Genomic DNA, 27,277 nt, shown 5'->3' with positions numbered 1-27,277 from the left:
AAGCTCTAAACATATAATTTGGCCCTCTTCTGCCACATGATTCCAGTGGACCTGATTTTAATAAGGTAGCTTGCAGTTTGTGACTCATTAGGAATCACAGCCATCACAGGGCTTGTGGCCTGCTGAGGTCAGCAGACCACCACGTCTGTGATTGCTTTTAATAAAGCACTCTTTTTAGGTCTCACCTACGCAGCACACATGCGCTGCATAGGAAAAGATCTTTAGCAATTGCTTCAGCTTTGCTGCCAAAAACGTGCACGCATTGCATTGCTTTGAATGCAACGCGTGCACGCTTGGAGATTCCCTTGCAGGAGCGAGCTTTCAAACCATGTGTTAATTACAAACATATGGTTCCTGCTCGCTCCCGCAAGGAAACAAGCCCAGGCCCCCTCATCTCTTCCCTCCCAATGCTGCCTTCTCCTCATCGCGCACGCTTGTTCTTTTTTGGATCCATTTCACAGGGAAGCAACTAAATGAAAGAAGGAAAGAGAGGTTGTGAATCGTTTCTTTAAGTCACGGTTTTCATTAAGTGAGGAGCAAGATAGAAAGAGAGGGAATAATAGGAAGAGGGTGGGGACGCAGCTGCCAGCACAGCAAAGAGGAGGACATTGTCTGTGTCTTCGCTGAGCAGTAAGGAAGAGACAGAGTCCTTTTCCTTCTCTGCCCGTCCCCAAACGTCCACGAAAGCAAGCCGGGCCTTATCTGAATGCCTTCGCTATTTCTGCCATCCTGGGACATAGTTTTGAAAAGAAAAAGTAGGGGCACAGAATCGTTTTAATAAAAGAAGCAGGGGCACGCCGTGCCCTTCCGATCATGCCCACTTCGACCACTGGTTGAGATGCTCTCCATGCATGGAACTGACTTGGCAGTTAGACTCCATTACATTTTAAAGAGTGCAGGTGTACATTAACCACACAAGATGTGCTAGAGTTAAACTTGGGGAAGGCAGTGACAGTGGTTCACTGCTCCCTCCCCTTCTGGATCAGGCTGCCCTTGTCCCCTATGGGCAGGATAACCATCGCCAAAATGTTTGTCCTGTCACAGCTCTTCTGTTTATTTGTGGCCATTCCGTTGATTATGTGGAAAACCTTCTGCACAGGCCTACGGAGCATGCTGATGGACTTGATTTGGGGTGAAGGGTGGACTTGTGTTGCTCATCATAAGCTATTTACCCCTTTGGACGAAGGAGGTTTCTGTGCCCATGATAACAAACAATTATATGCTAGCACAAATGCAGTGGTAAATGCGGTGGCTTGTACGTTCCTTGAATAAGCAGGCACTCTAGATAAGCTTGCGGGAAGACCGTTGTTGCACAGGCTCTTTGACAGCGCCCCCCCCCCCTCAACATACGTGTTATGAATGGTGTCATATATCTGGAGGCGCTTCGCAGGTGACTGGTGGCGTCGTACGCTCTATGCACCCAGTCTTCTGCTCTTGGCCATACCGGAATAAACAGGCTTGAGGGAACCGCATCAAGCCCAAAACTTGGAAGAAGCGGTAGTCACAACCTGGGCGGAAGTGGTGACTGAAGGGGATTCTGTGCAGGTGTGAAAGTGGGGGGGGGGTGAAATACCACAAAGGCCATTACACACCTATACCCCACTTTACAGGGCAGACCTGCTGGGGAACATGCAAAGCTCCTGGATTGTTGGAAATGTACACTTGGGACTGATATCACAGAAAAACAGTGGGACCAATGCCTGCAATCGGTCAAACAGATAGCTCGGAAAGTGCAGTTTCACCTCATTCAGTTCCAATACCTGCACTATGCATATCTCACACCACAAAGGATCAGAAGGAGTTTTTCCCCGGAACCCCTAACACATGCCTGAGGTGCAGGTCAGATGAAGCTGGCTTCCTTCACATGGTGGTGGTGTGCAAGCTGAAACGTTCCTTTTGGGAACAGGTGACACAACTGGTGTTAGAAGTGATGACTTTTTTCCCAGCCGTTACTGCTTTGGTGCTTACTTAGGACAGGGCATATAATTAAAAAGAAGCATTGGCATAGCCAATAGGTCTCGCTTTTGGGACCTTATAAGTATTTAGTTATGCAGCACAATGTCCTTAGTGCAACAACATCAACTGTTGCATGGCTAAGCACTTATAAGGTTCCAAAGGCGAGACCTATTGGTTATGCCAATGTTTTTTTTCAAATGCAGACAGTTTTACTTAAGGGAAAATGGGATGTGTTTAAAAAGAAAAAAATGTAACCTTTAAGTTTACATTTTTAAAAGTAGGAAGAGGTCTGTGATATCACTGCTTGCTTTAAGAAATAATCCCCTGGGAACCCCTTCCACTTTGCGAATGGGTTACCACCAGTTTTAAAAAGGTGGTAAAGTATTACCGCTTTGCAACCGGAAATCAGTTGCAAAGCAGTAACACATACCATACCAATTCGATATTTGGAAGGGACGCCCTAAACACACCCCTTCCAGATACTGAATCGCTAATGCAACATGTGATTTGGTAACAAGTTACAGAATCACATTTTGCATTTTGAACATTTGAAAAGGCATTTTTCAGGGCCCACTTCTTGCGACCGGAAAAAAGGCTTTGTACATTTGGCCCTTCGTTGCTACAGTCAGGGGCCAATTTTCTGCAAATATGTGTTGATTCTGCTCAGATATAAACAACTCAGCCATGTCATGTTGTGTCCCCTCTCAACATAAACACAAGCAGCCCCACTTCGGTATTAGCCTTGTTACTCTTCCAAGTGACAATTCTGAGCATCCGCATCGTACTTATGGCATTTCATTTAGAAGAAGAATAAAGGAATGAATAAAATGCTTGAATTTGATTCAGCTCTTGTAATTGTTGTAGTAAGCATTCCAGGCAGGCCTTGTTTTATCTAATGTGCCACAGGCTAGAACCAAGCACATCGAAATCAGCTGTTGTACTTCAGCATAACGCAGAGGAAAATACCAGACTGTGCTCCTTTATCCATTTTTTCTTCAGATTTTTACATGAAAATATTGGTCATTATGGGAAAAATACTGGACCGGTGCCAACCCAGAGGTCTTAGAGCCGTAGTCCGACACTGTGAAGCCCAAGGAACAGGACGATCAGTGAAGACGGAGCACAGCATCATTTAATTCTCTCTCTTTCTAGTGCCCCAAAACCTAGAACCATCTCTGTTAAGATCAATGAAAAGACAAAAAACTGAATAATCAGTAAAATACCCCTATCTCAATTCTCTCATAGGTATATCACAGAGGCACCACTCCATGATTTTAAAATGCTGCCAAACGTGCTACAGAACTGCAGATATGTTATGCATATTTTTGCTCAACACTTATCTTCAAACTAAGCAAGCCACACCACACGTTTTTACAGAGCACAGGATAATCTAAATGTTGTGATGGGTTTAGATGAGTTTTGGTTGCTTTCCTCGTGTTCCAACGTCTCCTCTATTCAAGTACACCTCCCCTGTTTCAGATCTTACGGGAAGGTATTTCCGCATATAATATATTTTAGAAGAGCTACCCTGTTCCTGTCTTTTTTAATTATTGGCATAGGTAAAATTATTATATGGATCTAGCTATGCTCATTCCTTTCAGGGCCTCTAAGCTGCTCCCTTTGTGACTATCGGCCTATCCTAGTATAGTTACGGAGCTCATATATCTGGGAATGCACTAACTTTTGTTTAGCAGCTTACACATGAATTCAATTATATTGGTAGTTCATAATGCATTGCATTTATTTAGGGAGCATTTACATTTTCGGAAAAGGTGCGAATGAGAGTGCAGAACCACTCAACCACCCATATCATTCAGAATATTCCCATTTATTCAAAAATCATCAACATTACCTTATAATGACTTTATATATCACAATGCAGAGGAATCGCAATAATATCTACTTCGTTGGCACATAGCACAGATAATTACATTATTTTACCTATTACACATTTTCAAGATACAAAAACACCTTCCTCTCCTGTTTCAGAAATAACACAATAAAAAAATGAGACCAGCGCCATGGAAAAACACATAGATGTGAGAATTCTAATTAGTGAACAATTCCTGGCAATCTGGGCTGAGGTGGCACAAATAAAAACCGCAAATCTAACTGACAGTCAGTGTTATACAGAAATGCATAATTGCAACCAATTATTTGGTATCGGCTGTATTTCTCCAGCATGTGCAGAATTAAAAAACTAGTTGTACTTCTCTACAAATAATACATCTACAACCTTAATACTTTTTTCAAAACAATCCACACAAATATTGTTAAACTTAATAGTAATATTTAGCAATATTGGAAGACTTTTTGTAAAAGTAATTGCAATTACCGCCTAAGCAGGTTTACAATCATCTCAAATGTTCTAAATAAGTTAAATAATTTCTATGTTATTAAATTCTTTGGATGATTTTTGTGAATGTATGATTTTTTTCACAATTAACCCCATCATTGAAAAGCTACTGCAAAGAAGTTCTACTTTTCAAAAAACGTAAATACTTCTGAAGTTCAATGTTTTTCAAAACTACTAAATTTGGAGATATTTTAGAAATGTTAAAAAATATGGAGAGCACAGCTTTTACTGGTAATTTCTAAGGAAAACATTGTTTGCCTTTAACAATATACAAAAATGACAAAAATGAAGAAAAAAAATAGTCAACAAAATTTACAGTTTTATGATGAATCCTGCCCAGCTCCTTGAGGACACAAATAAGTGTGGAAAAAGATGTTCACCTCTATTATTTCCAGCAGAGCACCAGAACCCTTTAACTAACTGTTCCAAAGGAAATATGTTGAACTTTTTCTTCTGTTTACGAATTAGTACATCCCAGAAAATCACTACGACTGCCATTGTTCTCACGGAAGATTCATCATTGAGTTTTATCAATAAAAATAAATCCCTTTTAGAATTTGCAAAACTGGTGCAGTGTACTAAAACACTCCGTCACTAGAAGAAAATCATTAAAACACCAAGAGCCATGAAAGCACATACGTTCACCATTGGAGAATCAAAGTAGATTCCTCTAATCATCATTAGCATCTAACCAAGGACCGTCATTAAAAAACAACATGATTAACAAAAACTTCACAAAAATTAAAACAATATGCTAACTATCGACATGTGGCAATGCCTCAAGTTCGGAAACTTCCAGCAACTCTGCTAATCACAGAACTGTTCAGAAAGGGGGTGGTGATGGACAGAGCATCTGAGTTAAACAGAACACTCATACCCAGTCAAAAGATCAGGGCTTGATCCATCACCGTTTTTTAGCTCACTGCACCATCCCAGTTCAGAACCTGGCTATATGCAAATTAGTCTGACCCTGGCCCAGTGCATCATGGGAACAGGGCAGACCAAACTACCAAGCCAATTCTTTACTGGAAAGGAAACAAGCTTCCGGGGACCGGTTTCTGGCATTACAGCCGTCTTCGGCCCGGCTTGCTTGAATCCTGATGGTGCAGTGAGCAAGGGACTCACATCTGAGCATACCCTGCCACTCCTATAGTGGCCAATTAACCCCATCATTGAAAAGCTACTGCAAAGAAGTTCTACTTTTCAAAAAACGTAAATACTTCTGAAGTTCAATGTTTTTCAAAACTACTAAATTTGGAGATATTTTAGAAATGTTAAAAAATATGGAGAGCACAGCTTTTACTGGTAAATTCTAAGGAAAACATTGTTTGCCTTTAACAATATACAAAAATGACAAAAATGAAGAAAAAAAAATAGTCAACAAAATGTACATTTTTATGATGAATCCTGCCCAGCTCCTTGAGGACACAAATAAGTGTGGAAAAAGATGTTCACCTCTATTATTTCCAGCAGAGCACCAGAACCCTTTAACTAACTGTTCCAAAGGAAATATGTTGAACTTTTTCTTCTGTTTACGAATTAGTACATCCCAGAAAATCACTACGACTGCCATTGTTCTCACGGAAGATTCATCATTGAGTTTTATCAATGAAAATAAATCCCTTTTAGAATTTGCAAAACTGGTGCAGTGTACTAAAACACTCCGTCACTAGAAGAAAATCATTAAAACACCAAGAGCCACGAAAGCACATACATTCACCATTGGAGAATCAAAGTAGATTCCTCTAATCATCATTAGCATCTAACCAAGGACCGTCATTAAAAAACAACATGATTAACAAAAACTTCACCAAAATTAAAACAATATGCTAACTACCGACATGTGGCAATGCCTCAAGTTCGGAAACTTCCAGCAACTCTGCTAATCACAGAACTGTAACATTAAATAATTATAAAACATCTTTGTAACAACGCAATAGCTTGGGAGACAATGGCAGAAACAAACAGGTCCCCAAAGCTGAATTTAATGAGATCCATGCACAAGGCAATAGGGAACAACAGCTCAGTTTTAGCCTCTGCTGAAAACTCCAGTTCGCAATTACTGCTAACTAGGGTATTTTACATCCACATTAGCACCCTCTTTAGCAATCCTGCTGAGAAACTGTCATCACGAATTTCTCAATGAAAATTTGAAGTCAAATTGCCTGAAGCAATTAAGTGTATGTAGGCAATTTTACCACAGGCAGTTTATATAACAAGCAATGCAAATGAAGAGAGAGTACCATGTGGTGCCTCGACAAAGGGCAATAGGAGTTGAACGAGAGAGAATACCCCTGCCCTGCATTCCCACAGGACTCAATTTCATAAATATATCAGTCTCAGGTTGTGGCAACTTATTGGCTCAATGAGTACAACAGAGACCACAATCTATATGTCCTTCAAAATGGAGTGGAGCCAATCATTGGCATGCTAACTCTTATACCTCCCTTAGTTAACGATGTGAGCGGTTTCATTTTTATTCATTTCAGGTCTGTAGTAGCCACAGCGGTTGGAATGTTACAGACAATATTTTCAAAAATACTTGACATGATCATGTAAGTCCTGTTAAATATAGATAAGCACAACACTGAATTCTTTACAGATCTGCATACAGTATATTGGAAACTGGGTTACTAGTAGTGGTAAATTTACATCTACCACTGGCCCCGGGACCCAGACGGGCAGGGGAGGCCTCCTCTCGCCGGAGGAACTCCGTCCTGGGTGCCCTGGCAGCTAGGGGTCCCAAGAACGGAGCACAGGACAGAGGTGGGCCAGTCCAGGCCCATCTGGTCACTGGCTGATAACCACCAGACCTCAAGGGGGTCCGGAGTATCCTGCCCCAGGTAATTCGGAGGAAGGCTATCCCCCTTGCTTGTCATTCGTGCATACCGAGTGGGAGAGGGACCGTGGGCACAAAAGCACCCAGCCTCCTGGAGCCCTGGATGAGAACAGGGGAGCAAATGTGCCCCCATCGCGACATTCAGAGTCCTGGCCATCTGGTAGTGCCACTCGAAAGCATTGTGCATGACCAGATGGCCAGGCCCAAAGGACAGCCATCTGGTCGTGCTGTGCCTTAACAAACAGGGTTCCCGCTTGCCCTTGGAGGGGACCGGGGCTCTGGGTCCCGGGGAATTGAATCCCCACCTGGTCCTCAAGTACTGGGCTGCGAGGGTGGTGCCCAACATGCCTCCCACCGGGGGCCCAAAGGCACCTTGACATGCAGGCGAATCGGGGGGAGGTCCCTCCGGGACCGGTGGACCCCCTACCCAGGACCTTGACCTTTGGCACGCCGGAGAAAGGACACTAGGGAGAGATTAACTGTGGGTGGAGAGCACCGCATCGCCCCCGGAGTATGCGGAGTTGTGCCTACTCTGCATTCCGCAGACAACACAGAGTAGGTACAACTTGGCACAGTCCATGGTGGAGCGGAGTTGTCCAGCCCTAGCCTCCAACCCCGCTAGGAAGAATTACATGAAACATACTTTAAAGGTAAAAAAATAAAGACTTACCTTAACTGCGGCGTCCCCGGGCTGCCGTCCTGCCTGGGCTTGTAGAAACCCATCCCGGGTGCTTTACCACACGGTGGGCCAAAGGACGATGCCCAGGACTGGGAGGCACCCACCCTAGGGCCCACTGGGGCCCCGGTCAGGGCTCCTGAACCTAGCCAAGCAAAGGATGCCTCCCCGGGCCTGACAGACCCACGTCTCGGCCCTTGGCCGTGCGGCAGGCCAAGGGACAGAGCCCAAGGTGGGATCGCATGCCCTGAGGCTCAGAAGAGCCCTGGGGCCTGGTTGGGGCCTCGGTCAGGGATCCTGATTCGGGCCAAGCAGGGGAATGTTCCCTGGGCCCAACAGACCTACCTCACGACACTTAGCGTCCGTACCGGGTCTCGGTTGGAGCTCCTGATCCAGCACATGAAGGGAAGGCCTCCCCAGGACCACAGGGCCTCACCGCAGGCGCTTTGCCATGCAGTGAACCAGAAGAGAGAACCCAGGAGTGGGGGCCCTCATCAGGTCAGATCTTCCGAACCCCGCCAAGGAGGGGAAGGCTCTCTGGGCCGGATAGAACCCTGTCCCGTGCCCTTAGAAGTGTGGCAAGAAGGAGGATGGAGACCAGGGTGGGAGGGCCCTTGGGCCCAGTCAATACTCCTGGACCCTGGCATGCTGGTGGAAGTTCTCTGAACCCGGAAAAATGGTAATAACACGTGTCCTACCATTTTTGTTCCCATTAGATTTCAGACCCTAGCATTTTACAAACTAGAATTCCTTGCAAACCTCATACATTGACAATAAAAAACAAATTCTCCTCACATTTCAGTTATGGAACATTCTGGAATCTGCAGGGAGCCACAAACCTACTTCCACCCAGCATTCCCCCTGGTTTCCCGATATAATGCAGGGGAAGCTCTTCCCCTGCTCCCAAGCCTGGAAAAACAAAACAAAAAAAATAAATTACACTGTTGTAAACAGCAGAGGGGTTTCTGGACATGTGGAGAGGACATAACGGTTACATCCTTGCCACGCGGTCACCATGGCAGAGCACATGACCGTCACGTCCTTGGCACAGGAATGGTTAAACTATACTCACCTATGTACTCACTTTGCTTTGTTTTCTTCCATTTCATGTTTAATAGCTGTTAAAACAATTTAGTTGTTTTGCGATGCATCATTCATCCTACACTGGTTAATTCAGTAGATGTTGTGATCATGTTTTTATCTGTGCAGTGTTAGACGGCTTTCTGTGTGCTGTGATTTACTATCCTTTTGCCTGTATCAAAAATGTACCTGCTATAGTGCCTTGAATCATGAGTTCGTTCTTTGCATGCTATTACTTTGCTTTAGATTGTGCATTCTGTTATATGACATATTTGTCCTGTGTTATGAGTGCTGCACACCTGGAGATCAGGGCATTGTTTGATGGCTAAACTTTGCATAGATCATGTTAGTTAGCAAATCTGGCCTTTTGAGTTGATTATTTATTAGATTGGAGACTGCAACTATTGCATAGTATCACCATCCTGAAGAAGGCTCAAAATTGTTTCCTTTTGCAGTTAAAATGCTGTTGACAACTCTTAATTCAAATTGTTAGAACATACTTTTAATGTCTACTGTTTGCACCTACTCAGATTGAAATGTTGTATATTGTTTGCAGCCGCAGCTCCTGCCGCTATGGCAGAGGAGCGTCGCCCCCCATCAGCATCAAAACTTTAAATATAAAACAATAACTCACGTGTTATCATTGTTTTAATTTTCTTACAATAGCAGAGACTTGGAGCCGGTGTTGTCATGGAGGGGGAGTGGCGGGAAGGGAACTGTTGTCACTGTGTTGTCACTGTGCATGAAGGTTTGGCAAAGCGTCTCAGGCCTGCCAAACCGTCATGCTCACTGAAGCTCTTTGCAACCCCAGTTGCATTTGCCGGGTGGGGAGAGTGTTAACGCGGGGTTTCTGGTCTCTAGTTACCTTACCAGATCCCTAATCATGTCGACTGAATCGTTGGTACCTGTCATTGAGTAAAAGACAATCTACTACTAGGTTAGTCAATTAGGAACTTAAACCACTCTAAAGAACCACTTACCACTGGGAAAGGTTAAAAAGTTTTAATTCAAAGTCAAAAGTATCTGGAGATACAAACATCTCAGAATAAGATTCAAAAGGTATACAGGTATTAGTACAAAAAGATACTCTCTGAATATCCTTAAACGACAAAAGGAAATTATCAAAACTATCTCAAAAAGCATAAGTGTTGCAAGAATCGCTGTGAGTTGCAACCTGAGAGTCATTTACAGAAAGGAAAAATACAAGTTAATCTGTCCCTACACTAGACTAAGTGACATCCCTACTTAACAAGATCTTTACCTAAAAAGGTGTCAGCAGTGGTGACTTCCAAAGAAGATCACACACTTCCCTTAGTCTTTGTCTCAAAATTGAAGTCTGTTAGTTCTCTATCTGCCTACCCATCCGCTCTCTTAGGCTCCTCAGATCATCTGCTCTAACTCTACCCCGGGGTGCTATCCCTAATACAAAATCACATTTCCAATAGGAACGCCCATGTCGACGCCTCTCACGTGGTGCAGTTTTGAGCGGCAAACTCCGTACTGGTGCTCCTCTGGACTCTTCATTAAAGTTGACCTTGCTTCCCAGGCTTCTTCTTCAGCGAGACAGTACCCCCTAAAATTCCTGAAGACTCCTCCAGGCCTGCGCCTGGCTCTCTTGAACAAAGGAACCGTTCATCATGGTACTGATTAGGGCTCCTCGCACCTGCGACAGACACATGTACTGTGGGCCTCAAATTCCAACCTCCACCATATCTCAGACCATAAAACATGTGTAAGAATTCTCAGTTAGTGCCTAGCACATCTTTCCCCTAACAAGCACATTTTAGATCAAAGAGAATGACTTGGTCTTTTCAGGCCTAGTTGATTTACACAAAGCGGTTTCTGTCTTCTAAAACATTTCCTTTCTTTGGTTTAAACAGTATTTAACTAACACGTATTACTATAATATAATGCAACACATCTATATAAAACATATATTTTAATACTATGCCTAATAATACATTTGCACTCAAATGACATTAGAATCCACGTCACTAAAAGTGTAGCAGCATCTTTCGTTTCCTGTGAAATGCCATGTGGCCTACACATTTTCATGGTTTGCAGAATTACATTTCGTTTTCACTTAGTCATCTAACGTGTGACTCCAACATCATTTTAACATTTCTACAACCTCTACATTAGTTTTCCACACTTATATATGCATCTATTCTAATTAAAACAAACACTCATATATTTTCACTATATAAATTGACACTCTTGTATATTCCACACTAAGCTAATACTACGTGCTTGTAAATATGGTGTACTTATACATTTTTCAGATTTGTGCTCTCTCAGTCCCCCCTTTGATGACTTTCAGGAGTCATCACCATCAAAACAACATCCCTAAAATGTAGGATCTTTCAGATTGAAGTTGTTGCAATACCCGCTCGTTTCATTGTCTCTAGAGCCTTCAGACTCTTATATTGTGTATCCTGCATCGCAGTCAATCTTTTCTCCTGTTCCCTCATGGATCTCTGCAACCTGTTTGCTCTATACCATTGGTACAGTCGCACCAATCCCCACAAAGTGATTACACAAATCACAATTATGATGATGGGTTTCAATATGTACCAAACGATACCCTTTCCTAGGTTGGCAAACCAACCTCCAACTTTACCCATTCCTTGGCCTACTTTTTCCCACACATTTATCTTTGTCAGATCCTCAATTTCGTGATGAATCGCAGTAATATTTCGTATGTACTTCTCTAAAGGTTTTGAATTGTCTGGAATGTAAGTGCAACATTCCTGGACCTTCAAAGCCTTACAGACTCCTCCCTCTTTGGCTAACAGAACATCTAGAGCAAGTCGGTTCTGAAGAACCATTGCCCTTATCGATTGCATCTCTCCCTCCACTAGCATTAAGGATCTAGCAGTACTGGCAGATAACCTATCTACGACTGTAGCCAATCTTCTAATTTTGATGTCATTCAGTATCAATCCCAAGAGAGGGAATGCAGCACCAAATACATCCCCAACTACCTCTTCAGCACCTAGATCTCTTCTCCCTCTTGTTGGTATTCCTCTCTTTGTCGTTTCTAAATTCTCAACATGGTATATTTTGGGGAAGACAATTGCTAAATAGCATGATCCGTACCAATTATCTGGTAGCTTCACATATGCATTTCTTCCACATACAAAATATACATTTGGAATTGCTTGCATCTCCTTTAAAAAATCCTTGGAGTAGTACTCCAATTGGAAAGCATGTTCACAACTGACTTGACCTACATACAGATTCTCATAATAGGAGTAACTTCTGTGAATGCACAGTTTCCCCCGTTTCTCCTTGTCTAAAGCAATTGGACCAAAGCTACCCTTTCTTTGCTGTATCCTTTCTTCCTTGGTCCAATCTGTTTCCCATTGTCCTGAAGCTTTTAGAATCTTTTGCCTCCTATATCTAGTATCCACCTGCCCTATAAACTTTTTCTCAATTTCTGACACTTGACAAGTCAGATTATTTCTTCGGTCATGTGAAGTATCTAACGTTTTCCATGGAATGAAAAATTTCTGTAACCTGTCTTCGCACTTGTAATAGTCCCACTTGTTCAGATGCTTATAATTTGGGACCTCTGGCAATGTCGAGTCAAAATTCGAGAAATAATACTCGAACCCATCTCGTCCATAGAATATACTCAGCAACAAACTACATGTGATTCCATACGTCAATGGAAGATGATGGTATCTGATACCTTCATCCACAGAAGCTGGTAATTGCATACAAACGTAGCAATTCTTCGCCTCCATGACATCAATGTATTCATATAACAACTTAGCATAAGCATTTGACCTAAAGTTCCCCTGTGATTCGTCAACATGTAATCTTTTGATCTCAGCATCTAGCAAAGCCTTTTCTTTCTCAGTGTTTTCTCCTTTTACCTCAGCAACAGTGGTAGGCTTTGGTGTTGATGCTTTCTTTGTTTCTAATCTTGCCTTTGTTTCATTTTCATGTCCCAATATATATGATACAGTAACTACTAAAACTATAAGAGAAATCACTACCACTAAAAGTGTGCCTACTATGCATTTTGCCCTGCGGTTCGGGTTGCCAGTCTCCATGATCTCAAACAGTGTAGCTCTGGTCGTCGTTCCCAGCAAAGTCTCTTACTTCTTCTCAATGTCCTTTTTGCTTTGCACAGAGACTCTTCATTTGAACCACACTTGGAAGCTGACAATTCTCTCCCGCAAGAACAGTCATTAAGTTCTGTAGCAATAGACAACCCTAGCCCTTCTCCATCCACTAAAAGTTAAGTCCCTAATTCTTTCTTCTTCCACTCGGCGCTAGGTTATCTTCCAATCAATATTTACAAAGTTCTTTACAAAGTCTTTTTAGCAATCTGAAACTATGCGTGTTCCCAGAAGTTCCACCACCAGCTCAAATATTTCCATACGGAGAAGGACTCCCTCCAGTATTGGACTCCTTGAACAGCAACACGGAAACTCAACAGTCTCAAATATCAATTTTCTTATTCCACTCAGGAGAGGAGGATAGACGATGTTGAGTGTCAGCAGTCTTTCGACCTCCAATCCTGGCAACAGGAACCTTATTTCCACTGTGATGATTGGGTCAGTTCTGGTCAGGGTCACTTCCCTCACCCTCCCAGCTCTGCGTCCCTCGGAAATCTGCAGTGAGGTAGGTCCACTCAGGTGTAGAGTATCTTCTGCTAGGCACTCGTACTCTCCTTGATCTCCTTAGACCCTCCTGCTCTTGGTCCGATACTTCTTCTTCCAGATCCGAGTCTTCGGATATAGGAGCAAGAGTTTCTTCTCGAGCTAGCTTCAGGCTCGGCCTCCTTCTTCTTTCAGGCCAAGTAGCTGCCCCACTTCTTGTTCTCCTATTGCTTTCCCTCCTGCTCGGTTCCTGATCACTCTGTTCCTGATCTGTTTTCAAGTCACATTCACAACAGCTCTCTCCTTCTGTTGCAGCTTCAGTGTCGCTACCGTCTTGCCCTTCTTCTTCTGGATCGGCAACGCTCCCAACTTCTTCAGACACCCCCACAGCTTGACTGATCCCCTCTAATGGTTCACCGTCTTCAGCTAGATTCTCATCTGTGAGAGGAGCTGTTTCTTCCAGGGGTGCTGGAACTCTTCGGGTGTGGGAAGCGTGTATCCAATTCGGCAGGCCTCCACACTTGACAGCCGTATTCGTGGTCAGTATGACCTGAAAAGGTCCTCTCCAGCGCACGTCTAGGCAGTTTTTCCGGACGTGTTTCTTTACCAGCACCCACTCTCCTGGGCACAGGTCATGACACAACTCTCTTGAAGATGGGACCTCAGCAGCCTGCACCTGGAAGGACACAGAATGAATGGCGTCAGACAGTCCTTTGCAGTAATCCAGGATCAGGTCATCTTTAATGTTTAATAGTGTCGCAGTTGGTACAGAAGGAAGCCTCATTGCCCTCCCCATCAGCACCTCGTGTGGAGAGAGACCTGTCCTCCGGTCGGGTGTGCTGCGCATGCCCATCAACACTAAAGGCAAAGCATCTGGCCAACTCAAGGAAGTTGAAGAACACACTTTGGCAATTCGACACTTTAGTGTCCCATTTATCTGCTCCACAATTCCTGAAGCCTCTGGTCGATAGCTACAGTGCAACTTCTGATCAATGTTCAATGCGGCACAGAGCATCTTCACAATTTCACTGTTAAAATGTGTTCCTCGATCAGATTCCAGAGAGCCTGGCACCCCGTAGCGCGGGATCAATTCTCTAAGTAACAGTTTTGCTACGGTGAGTGTATCGCACCTACGTGTAGGGTATGCCTCGACCCACCTGGAAAATATGCATACAACCACCAACACATACCTAAGGCGATTGACCCTTGGCATTTCAATAAAATCCAATTGCATTCTGTTGAAAGGCCCCCCAGACCTCCCAATGTGACTCATGGTAACTGGTGTTCTTTTCCCTACATTCAGTTGCTGACATGTGACACATCTCCTACAGACTGCTTCTGCTGCAATCCTGAACTTTGGGCAATACCAAGTTTGCCTAAATACTCTCAGCATGGCATCCCTTCCTAAGTGTGTTGGACCATGTATTTGTCGTGCCATTGGATTCACTAATTCCTCCGGTAACACTGCTCTTCCATCTGCTGAAACCCAAAAATCCATTTCACTTCTCACACAACCTGCTACTTCCCAGGACTTTTTCTCTGACTCGGGTGCATTTTCTTGCATTTGTTTCAGATCTTCCCATGTATCTACGGTCTCTAATATCATATTGACTTCTGTTTTTTCCTTTGCCCCGCCTACTTCCACCTCCGTGAAAGTATACCCTTGCTCCGCACAATAGCGGGCAACTTCATCTGCATATCTGTTTCCTTGTGACACAAAATCTGTATTTTTAGTGTGAGCTTTACACTTGACCACTGCAATTTCAGCTGGACCTTGCAATGCTTCTAACAGTAGTCGTACAAATTCCCCATTTCTGATTGGCGAACCAGAGGAGGTCATGTAACCCCTCTGAGACCACAATTGCCCGAAATCATGAACTACACCGAAACCATATTGGCTATCGGTATAGATGGTGACTCTCTTTTTGCTACCTGCTATACAGGCACGTGTCAATGCAATGATTTCTGCTACCTGAGCGGAGTGTACTCCTTCCAGGCAAGCGTCTTCCACAACTCCCGTAATGGTGCAAACAGCATAAGCTGCTCTCAACCGACCAGTATCGTCTCTTAAACATGACCCATCAACAAAGTAAATTTCATCAGGGTCGATCAACGGCTCATCCACAATATCTGGTCTGGGCTTCGTGCATAGTTCAGTCACATCTAGGCAATCGTGATCTTCACATTCTTCGCCTTCTATATCATTAGGAAGTGGCATCAATGTAGCAGGATTCAAGGCCGAGCACCTCTTAAGGGTCACGTTCTCTGCAGCAAGAATAACTTGCTCATAGCGCGTGAGCCTACTATTGGTCAAGTGCTGCGTCTTGGTCCTTGTCATTAACAATTCTACCGAATGCGGTACATACACCACTAATTGGTGTCCCATCACGATGTTCTCACACCTCTCAATGCTGACACCTGTTGCAGCAATGGATTTGAGACATCCGGGCAACGCTGCGGCTACCGGATCTAATGTAGCCGAAAAATATGCAACTGGTCTACGGGCATTTCCGTGTACTTGCACCAACACTGATAACGCACATCCTTCTCTTTCACAGCAGTATAATGAGAAAGTCCTCTCATAATCTGGCATTCCCAAAGCCGGAGCACGACACAAATCCTCTCTCAGTTGTAGGAACGCCATTAGGCACTCGTTGTCCCATGGTACCGGATCACTCACCTCCTTGTGCGTCAGTTTCTGTAAAGGTTTTGCTTTCAGTGAAAAGTTAGCTATCCACTGTCGGCAGTAACCAACCATTCCTAAGAACATCCTAACTTCTCTCTGTGTCGTTGGCGCATTCATTTTCATGATGGCCTCTATCCTGTCTGGAGACACCTTGCGCTTCCCCTTCTCTATTCGGTGACCCAGATACTGTACTTCTGTCAGACAGTACTGTAATTTGTTCGGAGATACCTTATGTCCATTCTCAGCTAAATGATTCAGTAAAGCAACGGTGTCTTCCTTACAAGCTTCCTCTGTTTTTGACGCAACAAGTAGGTCGTCTATGTACTGGACCAGAACCGAGTTCTGTGGCAATACCAGACTTTCAAGGTTCTTCTTCAACAGCTGACTGAAGATCGAAGGGCTATCTGTGAACCCTTGTGGGATTCGACACCATGTTAAGGCGCGATCTTCCATTTTAAATGCGAAAAGATACTGACTGTCCTCATCTAATGGGATGGAAAAGAAGGCTTGACAAAGGTCTATCACTGTAAACCACTCAGCTTGGAATGGTATTTGAAACAGTATCACTGATGGATTCGGTACCACTGGACAACATGAAACCACAATGTTGTTAATCTTTCGAAGGTCCTGAACTATTCTGAACTTCCCACTAGGTTTCTGCAAACCCATAATCGGGGAGTTACATGGACTACCCATGATTTCTTTCAGTATTCCCTGTTGAATCATTGAATCAATCACAGGTTTTATTCCTGCAATTGTTTCTTGGGACAGTTTATACTGAGGCGTTCTTGGAAATTCAGCGTTCGGTTTTATCATGATCTTCACTGGTTCCACCCCTTTAATCAGTCCTATCTCTTCCCCAGTAAAATCCCATACTTCAGCTGAGACAGCATCTCTTAGGTCCCAAGGAAGGTCTTCCACAGTCAGAGTAGGATACAGTTCTATACATGTTTTCTCATTGGCAATCTTAAAGGTTGCATCATCATCTGCGGTCTGTACCTCCACACCCTGAGGTGTGCAGTATATGGTGCAATTCAATTTGCACAACAAGTCCCTCCCTAACAGACATACAGGACTAGAATCACATACCACAAACTGATGTTCATTTGTGTAATTCCCTATTTTCACTGACACTGGTTCTGTCAAAGGACTAGTCATCCTTCTATTTGCGACTCCAACCACTTGAATTGTTTCCCCCGACATTGGTAGGTCAGGAACCACTGCTGATCTCAGAGTTGATCGAGTAGCTCCAGTATCCACCAAGAATGTCATCGGGCACCCTGCTACCTCTGCCTCAACAAATGGCCCTCTCTGATCTACTTCTAGAACTGCCCCGAGGGTACAGTCCTCTTCTCTGTTCACACGTTGACCGGTCATTGGGTCAATGTAATAACATTTTTCTTCTTCAATAAAAAGAGGCATTTGTTTATAGACTTTTCCCCCTGTCGCGATCTTTGGTGGCTGTGGAAACTGAGCTTGTGGAGCCGAAGTCCCCCCTTTGACCACCTTGCTTCCTGGGACTGTCGCCCTTTGAACTGGAACCTCCTGAACTTCCTGTTCAAATTCTAGTTCTCCACTTTCAGGGTTAAAGGGACACTCGCGTCTCCAGTGTCCCACCTGGTGACACTGGTGGCACTTTGTCGTTTTCTTTAAAGTAACAAAATCTATTCTAGGTCTCTGACTTTCTTCACTATCCTTGTTCTGACCATTCGACTTCCGTCCCATTGTCCCCGTTCCCTGTTTCTGCTGTCCGCCCTTTCCGGCTGACTGCATCTGCACCACCATTAGCTTTTCCTTCATTTTCTTTGCCTTGGAATCTATCTCATCGCTACAGTATCTGGCATACCTTAAAATTTCATCTAGTGGTTTGTTTTGCCAACAAATTAAATGTTGCTGAATCATCAAACAAATATCAGGTCTCAACCCCAAAACAAACTTTGACACAAACTGTCCTATATCTTTAGGATCCATTACATCGAGTCCACTGTATTGTTTGAATGTTTTCAACAACCTTTCATAGAACTCATGAACTGTCTCCTTTGGTTCTTGTCTTGTTCGGTCTATTTTTACCCAATCTATGTCCTGGGGTGGTACCTTATCTTTCAGCCAAGCTATTACCCTTTCATACTTTTGCATGACAATTTCAGACGGTCCATTTGTCTGAGCATCCCTCACTGGTTCAGTAGTTGGCCATTCAACACTAGTCTTGCACGATGTCCACAAGTCAGATGGGACCACAATGTCAAACAAAGTGTTCAAATCAATCCACAATACCTTCGAGATCTTTACAAACCTTTCTACCTGCTTATACCACTCTACTGGATTGTCCCTTAACTTCGGAAATGAGTTGGTAAATGCAGCTAAATCTCCTCTTCTCCAGGGTACATGTACATAATTCCCATTCGATATTTCTCGCAAAGGGAATGCCTCCATCTGCATTACCCTTCCTTCAGGAGACATCACACTTGTGCTCCTCCTGACAGTACCCCTTTTGGACCATCTCTCTTCCCATTTGTCCAGATCTCTCCACACTCTTATTCCGGCTATCAACTCCCTAATGTGTGTTTTTAATCCTGTAGTTCTCTTCTCATCTAAGTCTTGATCTGAATACTGCAACCTATGGTTACTCTGTAATGTCCTCGTTTTGGACAAGTCTACCATGTACTTGTCTGCCAGTCCAGACAGTTTCTCATGAATTGCCCTTGCCTTTCGGGTAACATCCTTTGCTATGAACAGTAACTCATCCTGTTCATACAAGTCAATATTTTCTAAGGGCAACGTCCCATCTATTATCTCATCCAGGTCAGATTTTAAGCTAGTGACATCGAGTCTTTTGGCCTTTATTGCAGCTCTCAGTATACTAGTTCTAAGGGGTCCATTCACATCTCTCCCATCCCAGCTCCGAGTCCTACGTCTAGGCTCAGGCGAGTTATGGGGAGTCCTCCCTTGTTCCCATCTCTCCAGGTCCCATGCAGTTCCATCCTCTCTGGGTGTATGGTGAAACACTTTCCCATTTCTCGTAGTGCCACCAGTCCCATCCTGCATGATTTCCCTAGATGCATGGTAAGACATTCCATTTATCCCCCTGTCCTCGTCATTTGCCGGTGGTCCCTGATCTCTCGACCATTGGCAAGATCCTTCACTGTTCCCCGTGCTCCCACGACTCCAGTGCTGTATACTCTCATTAGGTGCATGGTGCGTACATCTAAACCTCTCTCTGTATTCTTGAGTCCGCTGATCTCCCTCGCTTTGGATGAGACGAGGTGTCTCTCCACATCTTGTACTCCTCTCCCTGCTCTCTTGCTCATTCCCACCGTCAGTATGACGTATAACCCCTCTACTCTCCGGCCTGTTACCTTCACACTCTTGACTACTTGCACTAGCCCCGCAGTGAGACAATGTTCCGTTGCCTCAGCTTCCCCATTCTGCTTCTGTTCTAGGTCTGCTGGTTGGTGCTTCTGTGGACCCCTCCCATTCTCTCAAATCGACCCTCAGCTCCTTAAAGGATTTCGGACGTGGTCCCCTTAGGTCCATCGGTCCTCTTTGACCCCCCTGCTCTGTTGCGGGACTCACTGTCGGTTCGAATGGGGTGTTCCACGTTACCGGTCCTGGCAATTGCTTCCAGGCATTTGTCGTGTCATTCCTCCTCTCCATCTCAACCCTTTCTCTGTCTAACCGAATCTGTTCTTCCTCTCTCACATTCTCTGGGTTGTAAATCGATACTATGGCTCCTATGGTAACAGGTACTTGGAGAGCATCTGGCAATCCAAAAGTTTCAGCCCTCTCTGCGGTTGGCGTTTTCTGTACCACAAACCTTCCGACTACACTCTGTGCTGTACTATGTTGAGGTGTCTCCCCACCTTTGATAGGTGTCCATTCCGATATAGGAAGTGGTACATACCCCTCTATGGCAGCCCCATCTTCCCTTGTGAGTCCTCTACTTTCAATCTCCCCAACTCTCGGAGGCGGTCTATCTATCAGCAATCTATTTATCAAGTTGTCCTCCGAGTCGCTCTCCTCGTCCTCTTCCATGAGGTTCTTTCCTCCTGCCACCTCTCTCACTGTGTACAACTTATCCACCTCAATAGCCTGTTCCCTCCACCTCTTGGCGTCCTCATCCCATTTGGAATCTCGCACTGCTCTCACCGATCGCGTCAGCCTTTCTTGACGCCTATTCAAATTCCTATCGTGCGCCGCCCTAATCCATGCGTTAAGGGCCTCAAACTGGGTCGGTCTAGGCGGGGGTTTCAATGCGGACATGGTTGCTTTTAACCGATGTAACACCTCTAATTTAAACGTCCCATACTTTGGGAACGACATTTCCTCATTCCCTTCCGTAAGCTTGTTCCAAACTCCAATCCATAATATCGTATGCAGCCCAACATTCGCTGCCATATAATGAGCCGGTGTACCCTCTGGCGGTGCCTCTTGCCCGTAAAAAGACTCTCTCCTTTTTCTTTTAAACATATCCTTCAAACATTTAAAACACTTCATTTTCAATCTACTAGTTTCTGTTTTCTCCGGTTTGTTTACTTCCTGATGACAATCCACCAATCTCAGCTCGGTTCTTGCCAACTGGCCTATCAGAACGCGATTTCTCACTGACGTCGCACCAGCCGCCCAATCCCGTCGCGGCTCTTGCCGACGTCACACCAACCGTCCTATCGCGTCGCGGCTCTTCACTATCCACCCTATCTCAGCGCGGCTCTTGCCGACGTCACTCGTCCCTCTTCGCAGCAGTTCCCCTCCTTTCTCAGCTCGTCTCCGCGTTTATGCATGCGTCCCATTCATACTTCGAAAAATGATTACTTCCGTCCAAGCGATCACTTTTCTTTGACTGCACGCCCACAGTCAATCTGTAATTGTCACCTTAACTGGCGAAATGTCTTTCCGTTTACGTCCAGACAATCGCCTTCTCTGATAGGTTACTTACACACGGCAACTTTCGACCTGCGTCCGTTGCCCACACACACTCACACGTTCCCCCTATCTCGGTTCCACGGACGGTCAATGGTACCTCATGACCCCCGTACTATGGTTGACAACTACTCTGAGTGTTCGATACACCCGGACCACTTAAGCTCTACCTTGAACTTAAGATTTTTACCAGGTTGCGCGCGCTCACAACCTTCTCTCAATCACACTACAGGCATTCAACTCTGCAAGACATTACAATACAAATACAACACAAAACACCGCAATCTGTTCACGCATGACCCTTGTTATACTCACTCTCCTCCGATACTGCTGCTTTTCTCGCACCGTCAGCACCCTCTTCGGCACGCGATTCTTCCGCTGCTCATCTCTCGATGTCTAGCTCTAGGGGCCTTGGGGTAAGCTAACCTAATCTAGATTACCTTCTTCAAGAAGATAACCATCCTACACTGCTACCAACTGTTAACACGGGGTTTCTGGTCTCTAGTTACCTTACCAGATCCCTAATCATGTCGACTGAATCGTTGGTACCTGTCATTGAGTAAAAGACAATCTACTACTAGGTTAGTCAATTAGGAACTTAAACCACTCTAAAGAACCACTTACCACTGGGAAAGGTTAAAAAGTTTTAATTCAAAGTCAAAAGTATCTGGAGATACAAACATCTCAGAATAAGATTCAAAAGGTATACAGGTATTAGTACAAAAAGATACTCTCTGAATATCCTTAAACGACAAAAGGAAATTATCAAAACTATCTCAAAAAGCATAAGTGTTGCAAGAATCGCTGTGAGTTGCAACCTGAGAGTCATTTACAGAAAGGAAAAATACAAGTTAATCTGTCCCTACACTAGACTAAGTGACATCCCTACTTAACAAGATCTTTACCTAAAAAGGTGTCAGCAGTGGTGACTTCCAAAGAAGATCACACACTTCCCTTAGTCTTTGTCTCAAAATTGAAGTCTGTTAGTTCTCTATCTGCCTACCCATCCGCTCTCTTAGGCTCCTCAGATCATCTGCTCTAACTCTACCCCGGGGTGCTATCCCTAATACAAAATCACATTTCCAATAGGAACGCCCATGTCGACGCCTCTCACGTGGTGCAGTTTTGAGCGGCAAACTCCGTACTGGTGCTCCTCTGGACTCTTCATTAAAGTTGACCTTGCTTCCCAGGCTTCTTCTTCAGCGAGACAGTACCCCCTAAAATTCCTGAAGACTCCTCCAGGCCTGCGCCTGGCTCTCTTGAACAAAGGAACCGTTCATCATGGTACTGATTAGGGCTCCTCGCACCTGCGACAGACACATGTACTGTGGGCCTCAAATTCCAACCTCCACCATATCTCAGACCATAAAACATGTGTAAGAATTCTCAGTTAGTGCCTAGCACATCTTTCCCCTAACGAGCACATTTTAGATCAAAGAGAATGACTTGGTCTTTTCAGGCCTAGTTGATTTACACAAAGCGGTTTCTGTCTTCTAAAACATTTCCTTTCTTTGGTTTAAACAGTATTTAACTAACACGTATTACTATAATATAATGCAACACATCTATATAAAACATATATTTTAATACTATGCCTAATAATACATTTGCACTCAAATGACATTAGAATCCACGTCACTAAAAGTGTAGCAGCATCTTTCGTTTCCTGTGAAATGCCATGTGGCCTACACATTTTCATGGTTTGCAGAATTACATTTCGTTTTCACTTAGTCATCTAACGTGTGACTCCAACATCATTTTAACATTTCTACAACCTCTACATTAGTTTTCCACACTTATATATGCATCTATTCTAATTAAAACAAACACTCATATATTTTCACTATATAAATTGACACTCTTGTATATTCCACACTAAGCTAATACTACGTGCTTGTAAATATGGTGTACTTATACATTTTTCAGATTTGTGCTCTCTCAAGAGCAAGCACAGGCTCCCTGTCTTACTGGAAGTGCCAATCCTGATTACATCATGAAAGCAGCTTCAGGATTGGCCGCAGGGGAGCCTGTGCTGGTGAGGAGGGAGCAGAAGAGCGGCAATGCGGGGGCTGCAGGTAAAGAAATATGTGTGTCTCCTTTATTTGTCGTCCACCTCCCTTGACCCATTGACCCCCTGCAGCACCCCTCTGCCGAGGCACAAGCCGCTACTGTGTCCTTGTAACTTCTATTTTTTATGCCTTGTTTTAATTAGTGAACACGATCCCTGCTTTATTGAAGATATGTTATTTTGTCACCTTTCTGCTATGTTGATTTATTTTGAAGTTAGACAGAAAAAATAGTTCAAATCCCAAGCCATTTTGTTTGTGTTTTGTGGCAATCATTAAGATAAAATGTAATCACCTGATTACTTATTATATTGGAAGAAGTTGGATACTTTTCCATAATAAGAAACCTTGTTGGCTTCTGTATAAAGCAATTCGAAGGCAGCATTCTTTTTGCATAGACTGTACCCAAGTTCTGTCCTGTAGTGCAGGATAGCTCTATGGGAAATTCAGTATGATTATTACCGGCCAGTCCTAGGTCACGTTGACAATATTGCTAGAGGAGCTATATCAATCCCAGTTGCTCTTTACTGGATTTGTAGAGGTTCAGGTTTGCCCATATAGCTTTTGAATGCAGTAAAATAGATGGAAGGAGACATATTCTTTGTGTATCATTTAGCTGGCTCCTGAACTCGTCTATGTTACTCAGAAGCAGTAGCATAAATTAGAGTAAATAAACAAAATGTAATGCACATTTTATAAACTCTCTTTCAACCCACCAAATTCAAACCCCACTTCTTTTCTCAGGGAAAATGCCAGTCTAGCTGTGTCACTATAACCTGTAGTAAACAAGGCTAAAGTGCCTCAGGCATAAAATAACCCATATTTCCATAGTCATTACATTTCTCCTGTTTACTCCTGCAGTCATTTTCTCTCCATGTCCCCTATGCTAGCGTAATTCTAAATTTAGTAAGCCCTCTCTCAGAACTGTCAAAGGTTCTTGGCAGAACTTCCTTTTTTCTGCACAGCAGTGGTGATGGAAGCCAGGATGTTGGTACTTGTCCTTATCTAAAACTAAGTGTGCTCTTTCAGACATTCCAAAGCTATAGCCAGAGTAAGGCTTTTGCTAGCCATACTGCACATCGTACATACATTCTGAATATAAGAAAACATTGCTGAAAATGTCTTTCTGATGGATGAATCAGAAGCAGCAGTCTAGCGTCAATCAGTGAGGAAGGTTAAGAGTCAGGGCAACAAAACTAGTGACAGATAAGCTTCCATCATGTGGAATACATTAATCCTAAAACTACCTAATACACTGTAAACAATGGGTCATTTTAGTGTTAAAATAATGTATTTGACCAAACATACTATCAGTTTTATCCCATATGCAAATATCACATTGTATACCTCACTGTCTCACAGTATAAGGTTACCTGAGAAAATAGGGTGTTAGACCTGTCAGCTCTAGAGGGTCTTCCCCCAAACTTTTGCCATACTTCCCCATATTGTTCTAATCTTGTTTTTGTTGGAATTAGGTCTCTATACCCTTTAGCACTGCTAAATTAGTGTTCACATGCGGGTGCTCACTCCCTAATTTGTTTTAAAGCATGATAACATTGGCATATCCACCAATATGCATATTTAATGTACTTATGAGTCGCTAGAAAAATTGCTAATAGTGTAACTGCTGCACCTTTTGTACCACCCATTTAACTACCCTTGCAAACCAGTCTCAGGCCTGCCATTGCAGTCAGTATGTGCAGTTTAAAATTGCCAGTTCGACCTGGCAAAATCAACCTTTTGCCAGGCCTAAACCTTCCTTTTTTTTATACATATATATCACCCCTAGAGTAGGCCCTAAACAGCCTACAGGGTAGGGTCAGAGTTAACCAAATACAACTAACAAGAATAACTTTAAAATGGTAACTGCTAAACAGTTCATGTTTGGTGTCTTTTGAATTATAATGAGCAATCCTTTTTTATAGTAAAGTTAGAATATGAATTATCATTTTGTAATTGCCACTATTAGAAAGTTGGAGTTTACTTGCCTTAGCCATTTAGTGTGTGAATCCTGTATCTGGATTATATGCCTAGGTGGTAGTTGGTCTTTGTGTATTCCTCCCAGACAGCTACATACAATAAAGAGCTTAGGTGTGTCTGGATAGACCACCACTGGAAGGATGGGGGGAGAAATGGACAGAGCTCCAATTACAACTGAATAGGCTGTGTCCTGACATCACACAACAGATTACATACCCCCTGTAGTTAGTCTGAAGCCAGGGCAGGAAACCTGAGCACTTCAAAGGGAGTCCTCCAGAAGCTTTGCCCACTTCAAAGAAGGCACCAGTTATGAATACTTGACCAAACACAGCAACTCTTCAGTGCACTTCTGGAGCTGTGGAAGACTCTGCCAGGATGAAGGTCTGGTGGCTGCTAGAATGACTGCCGCTGTGCTGGTCTGCTACCCTCCTGTGCCAGCCTGTTGCCCCCTTGCCTGGGTGAGGAGGACTGCCCCTCAAACTGTATCCAGGACCACCAGCATAACTCCAAAGGCTAGTCTTCAGTAATCAGCACCTGGACTCTGCAACTGTAGTCCTACCCTGCCATGCGGTGCCACCACAGTCCAAGGCCCTTGGACGTTGGCCTAAAGGGGGACCCCATACAGAACTGACACATCGCCTCTGCTGCATGGACTTTCCCAGCGCAAGGACTTCACATCACCCTCACAGCTCAAGGATGATGCAAGACTTCGCATCACAAGCCCTGAACCAGCAGGCCCATGAGGCATCGACCATGCAGAACTTCTCATCGCAAGCCCCCCTCGTCGAAGATGCAGGACCTCGCATGGCGGCCTTGAAATTCTCCGGTACTTATGCTGCTCAACACATCTCCAAATAGTACTTTGATTCACCTGCGCGACGCATCCTTGAACCTCTAGTATAAGCCTGACTGCTATGTGCCATGCTACCAGAAAGTTGTGTACAGGTTAATTTCGGGTTTGCTTTTGACTTCACCTTCATAGGGATTGAGGTTGCTGCTTGAGTAGGGTTTTATCCCCCTCAACCAGTAATCTAGGGGTTCACACAGTAGGCCATTACCCTTCAAAGATGTCATAGATTTCCCCTTTGGCGGCTGTGAATTGCAATTCCCATGATCTAAGGTGTAGGACTTTCAATGGAAGCAATCCCCAGATGAGTGGCTGTTGTAATGTTCACCCACACCCACTCAGGACTAGGTGTGGTTGGTTGAGAATTACTTGATTTTCAGCAGCCTTAAGAAAAGATCTGTCTCAGAAGAATACCCAGCTGCAAAAAAATGGGCAGCTGGGTGAAGGTAAACTTTGAGTTGCGCAAAGTCATACAAAGCCTAAAACCTTGGCATAAAAAACATTTTCCAGACGTTGTCCAAGTTCATGGCAGAAGTTTAAAACTAGTCAACCCTCACCACCAGAAACTAGAACCTTCTTTAGAAATGTGCACATCTGCAATTTTCCGTTTGAATAATCCAACTATTTACCTTTGTTTAGTATTGTTCATATATCGTTGAAGTCATTAAACAAATAATTCAACATTTCATAAATATAAACTCCATGGTCAAAATAAACACAAGCTTTTCCAGAGCAAGAGCAAGGTACATACATACCTGGAGGCCAATTAGAAACTTACCAGAACAGTTGGAAACAATTACTGCGTGGGCTTTACTCTTTACCCATATGGTGCGTATCACAATGAAATAAATTACACTGTCAAGAAACAAAAAATAAAATAAAAGATCAATGCATTTGATTTATGTAGCAGGGAAAACACTGCAATGTCCAATGATAATTATTAACAGCATAAGGCCTCGGTTTCTAGCTCTAACACTTTCCATGTATCATATAAAATGTACACAAATAGGCACTTTGATTTAAGCATTGTTAAAGAAGTATGCATGTTATATTCATGTCTGACTAAGCCCATTATGGGCTCTATACATTAATTGGTTTTGCATACAGTAATTTCCTAACGCAGGAAAGAGAATCCGAGCTCGACATACAGACCTGAATTCATAAACTCGTGCTCTCTGGATTTTTCATATAAAAATTGTTCTTGCAACTGTCAAAAATATGTAAGGTGTGCCGAGTAATTGGCAAAACATTTTTGACCAAT

At 43.7% G+C, this 27,277-nt stretch overlaps 1 protein-coding gene across 1 annotated transcript in view; it reads right to left on the bottom strand.

The window, feature by feature from the left end:
* The window catches only part of NPSR1 (neuropeptide S receptor 1), a 1,386,173-nt gene that overhangs the window by 376,665 nt on the left and 982,231 nt on the right, over positions 1 to 27,277 (bottom strand). The window contains exon 5 of the mRNA XM_078686281.1: positions 26,795 to 26,871. Coding sequence (XP_078542407.1) covers positions 26,795 to 26,871 — 77 coding nt within the window. The remainder of the gene's footprint in view (positions 1 to 26,794; positions 26,872 to 27,277) is intronic.

Source organism: Lissotriton helveticus, chromosome 4_1, assembly GCF_964261635.1.
Source record: "Lissotriton helveticus chromosome 4_1, aLisHel1.1, whole genome shotgun sequence".
Classification (NCBI taxonomy): Eukaryota; Metazoa; Chordata; class Amphibia; order Caudata; family Salamandridae; genus Lissotriton; species Lissotriton helveticus.
Note: the sequence above shows the minus strand (reverse complement) of the source record. Positions and strands in the feature narration are given on the sequence as shown.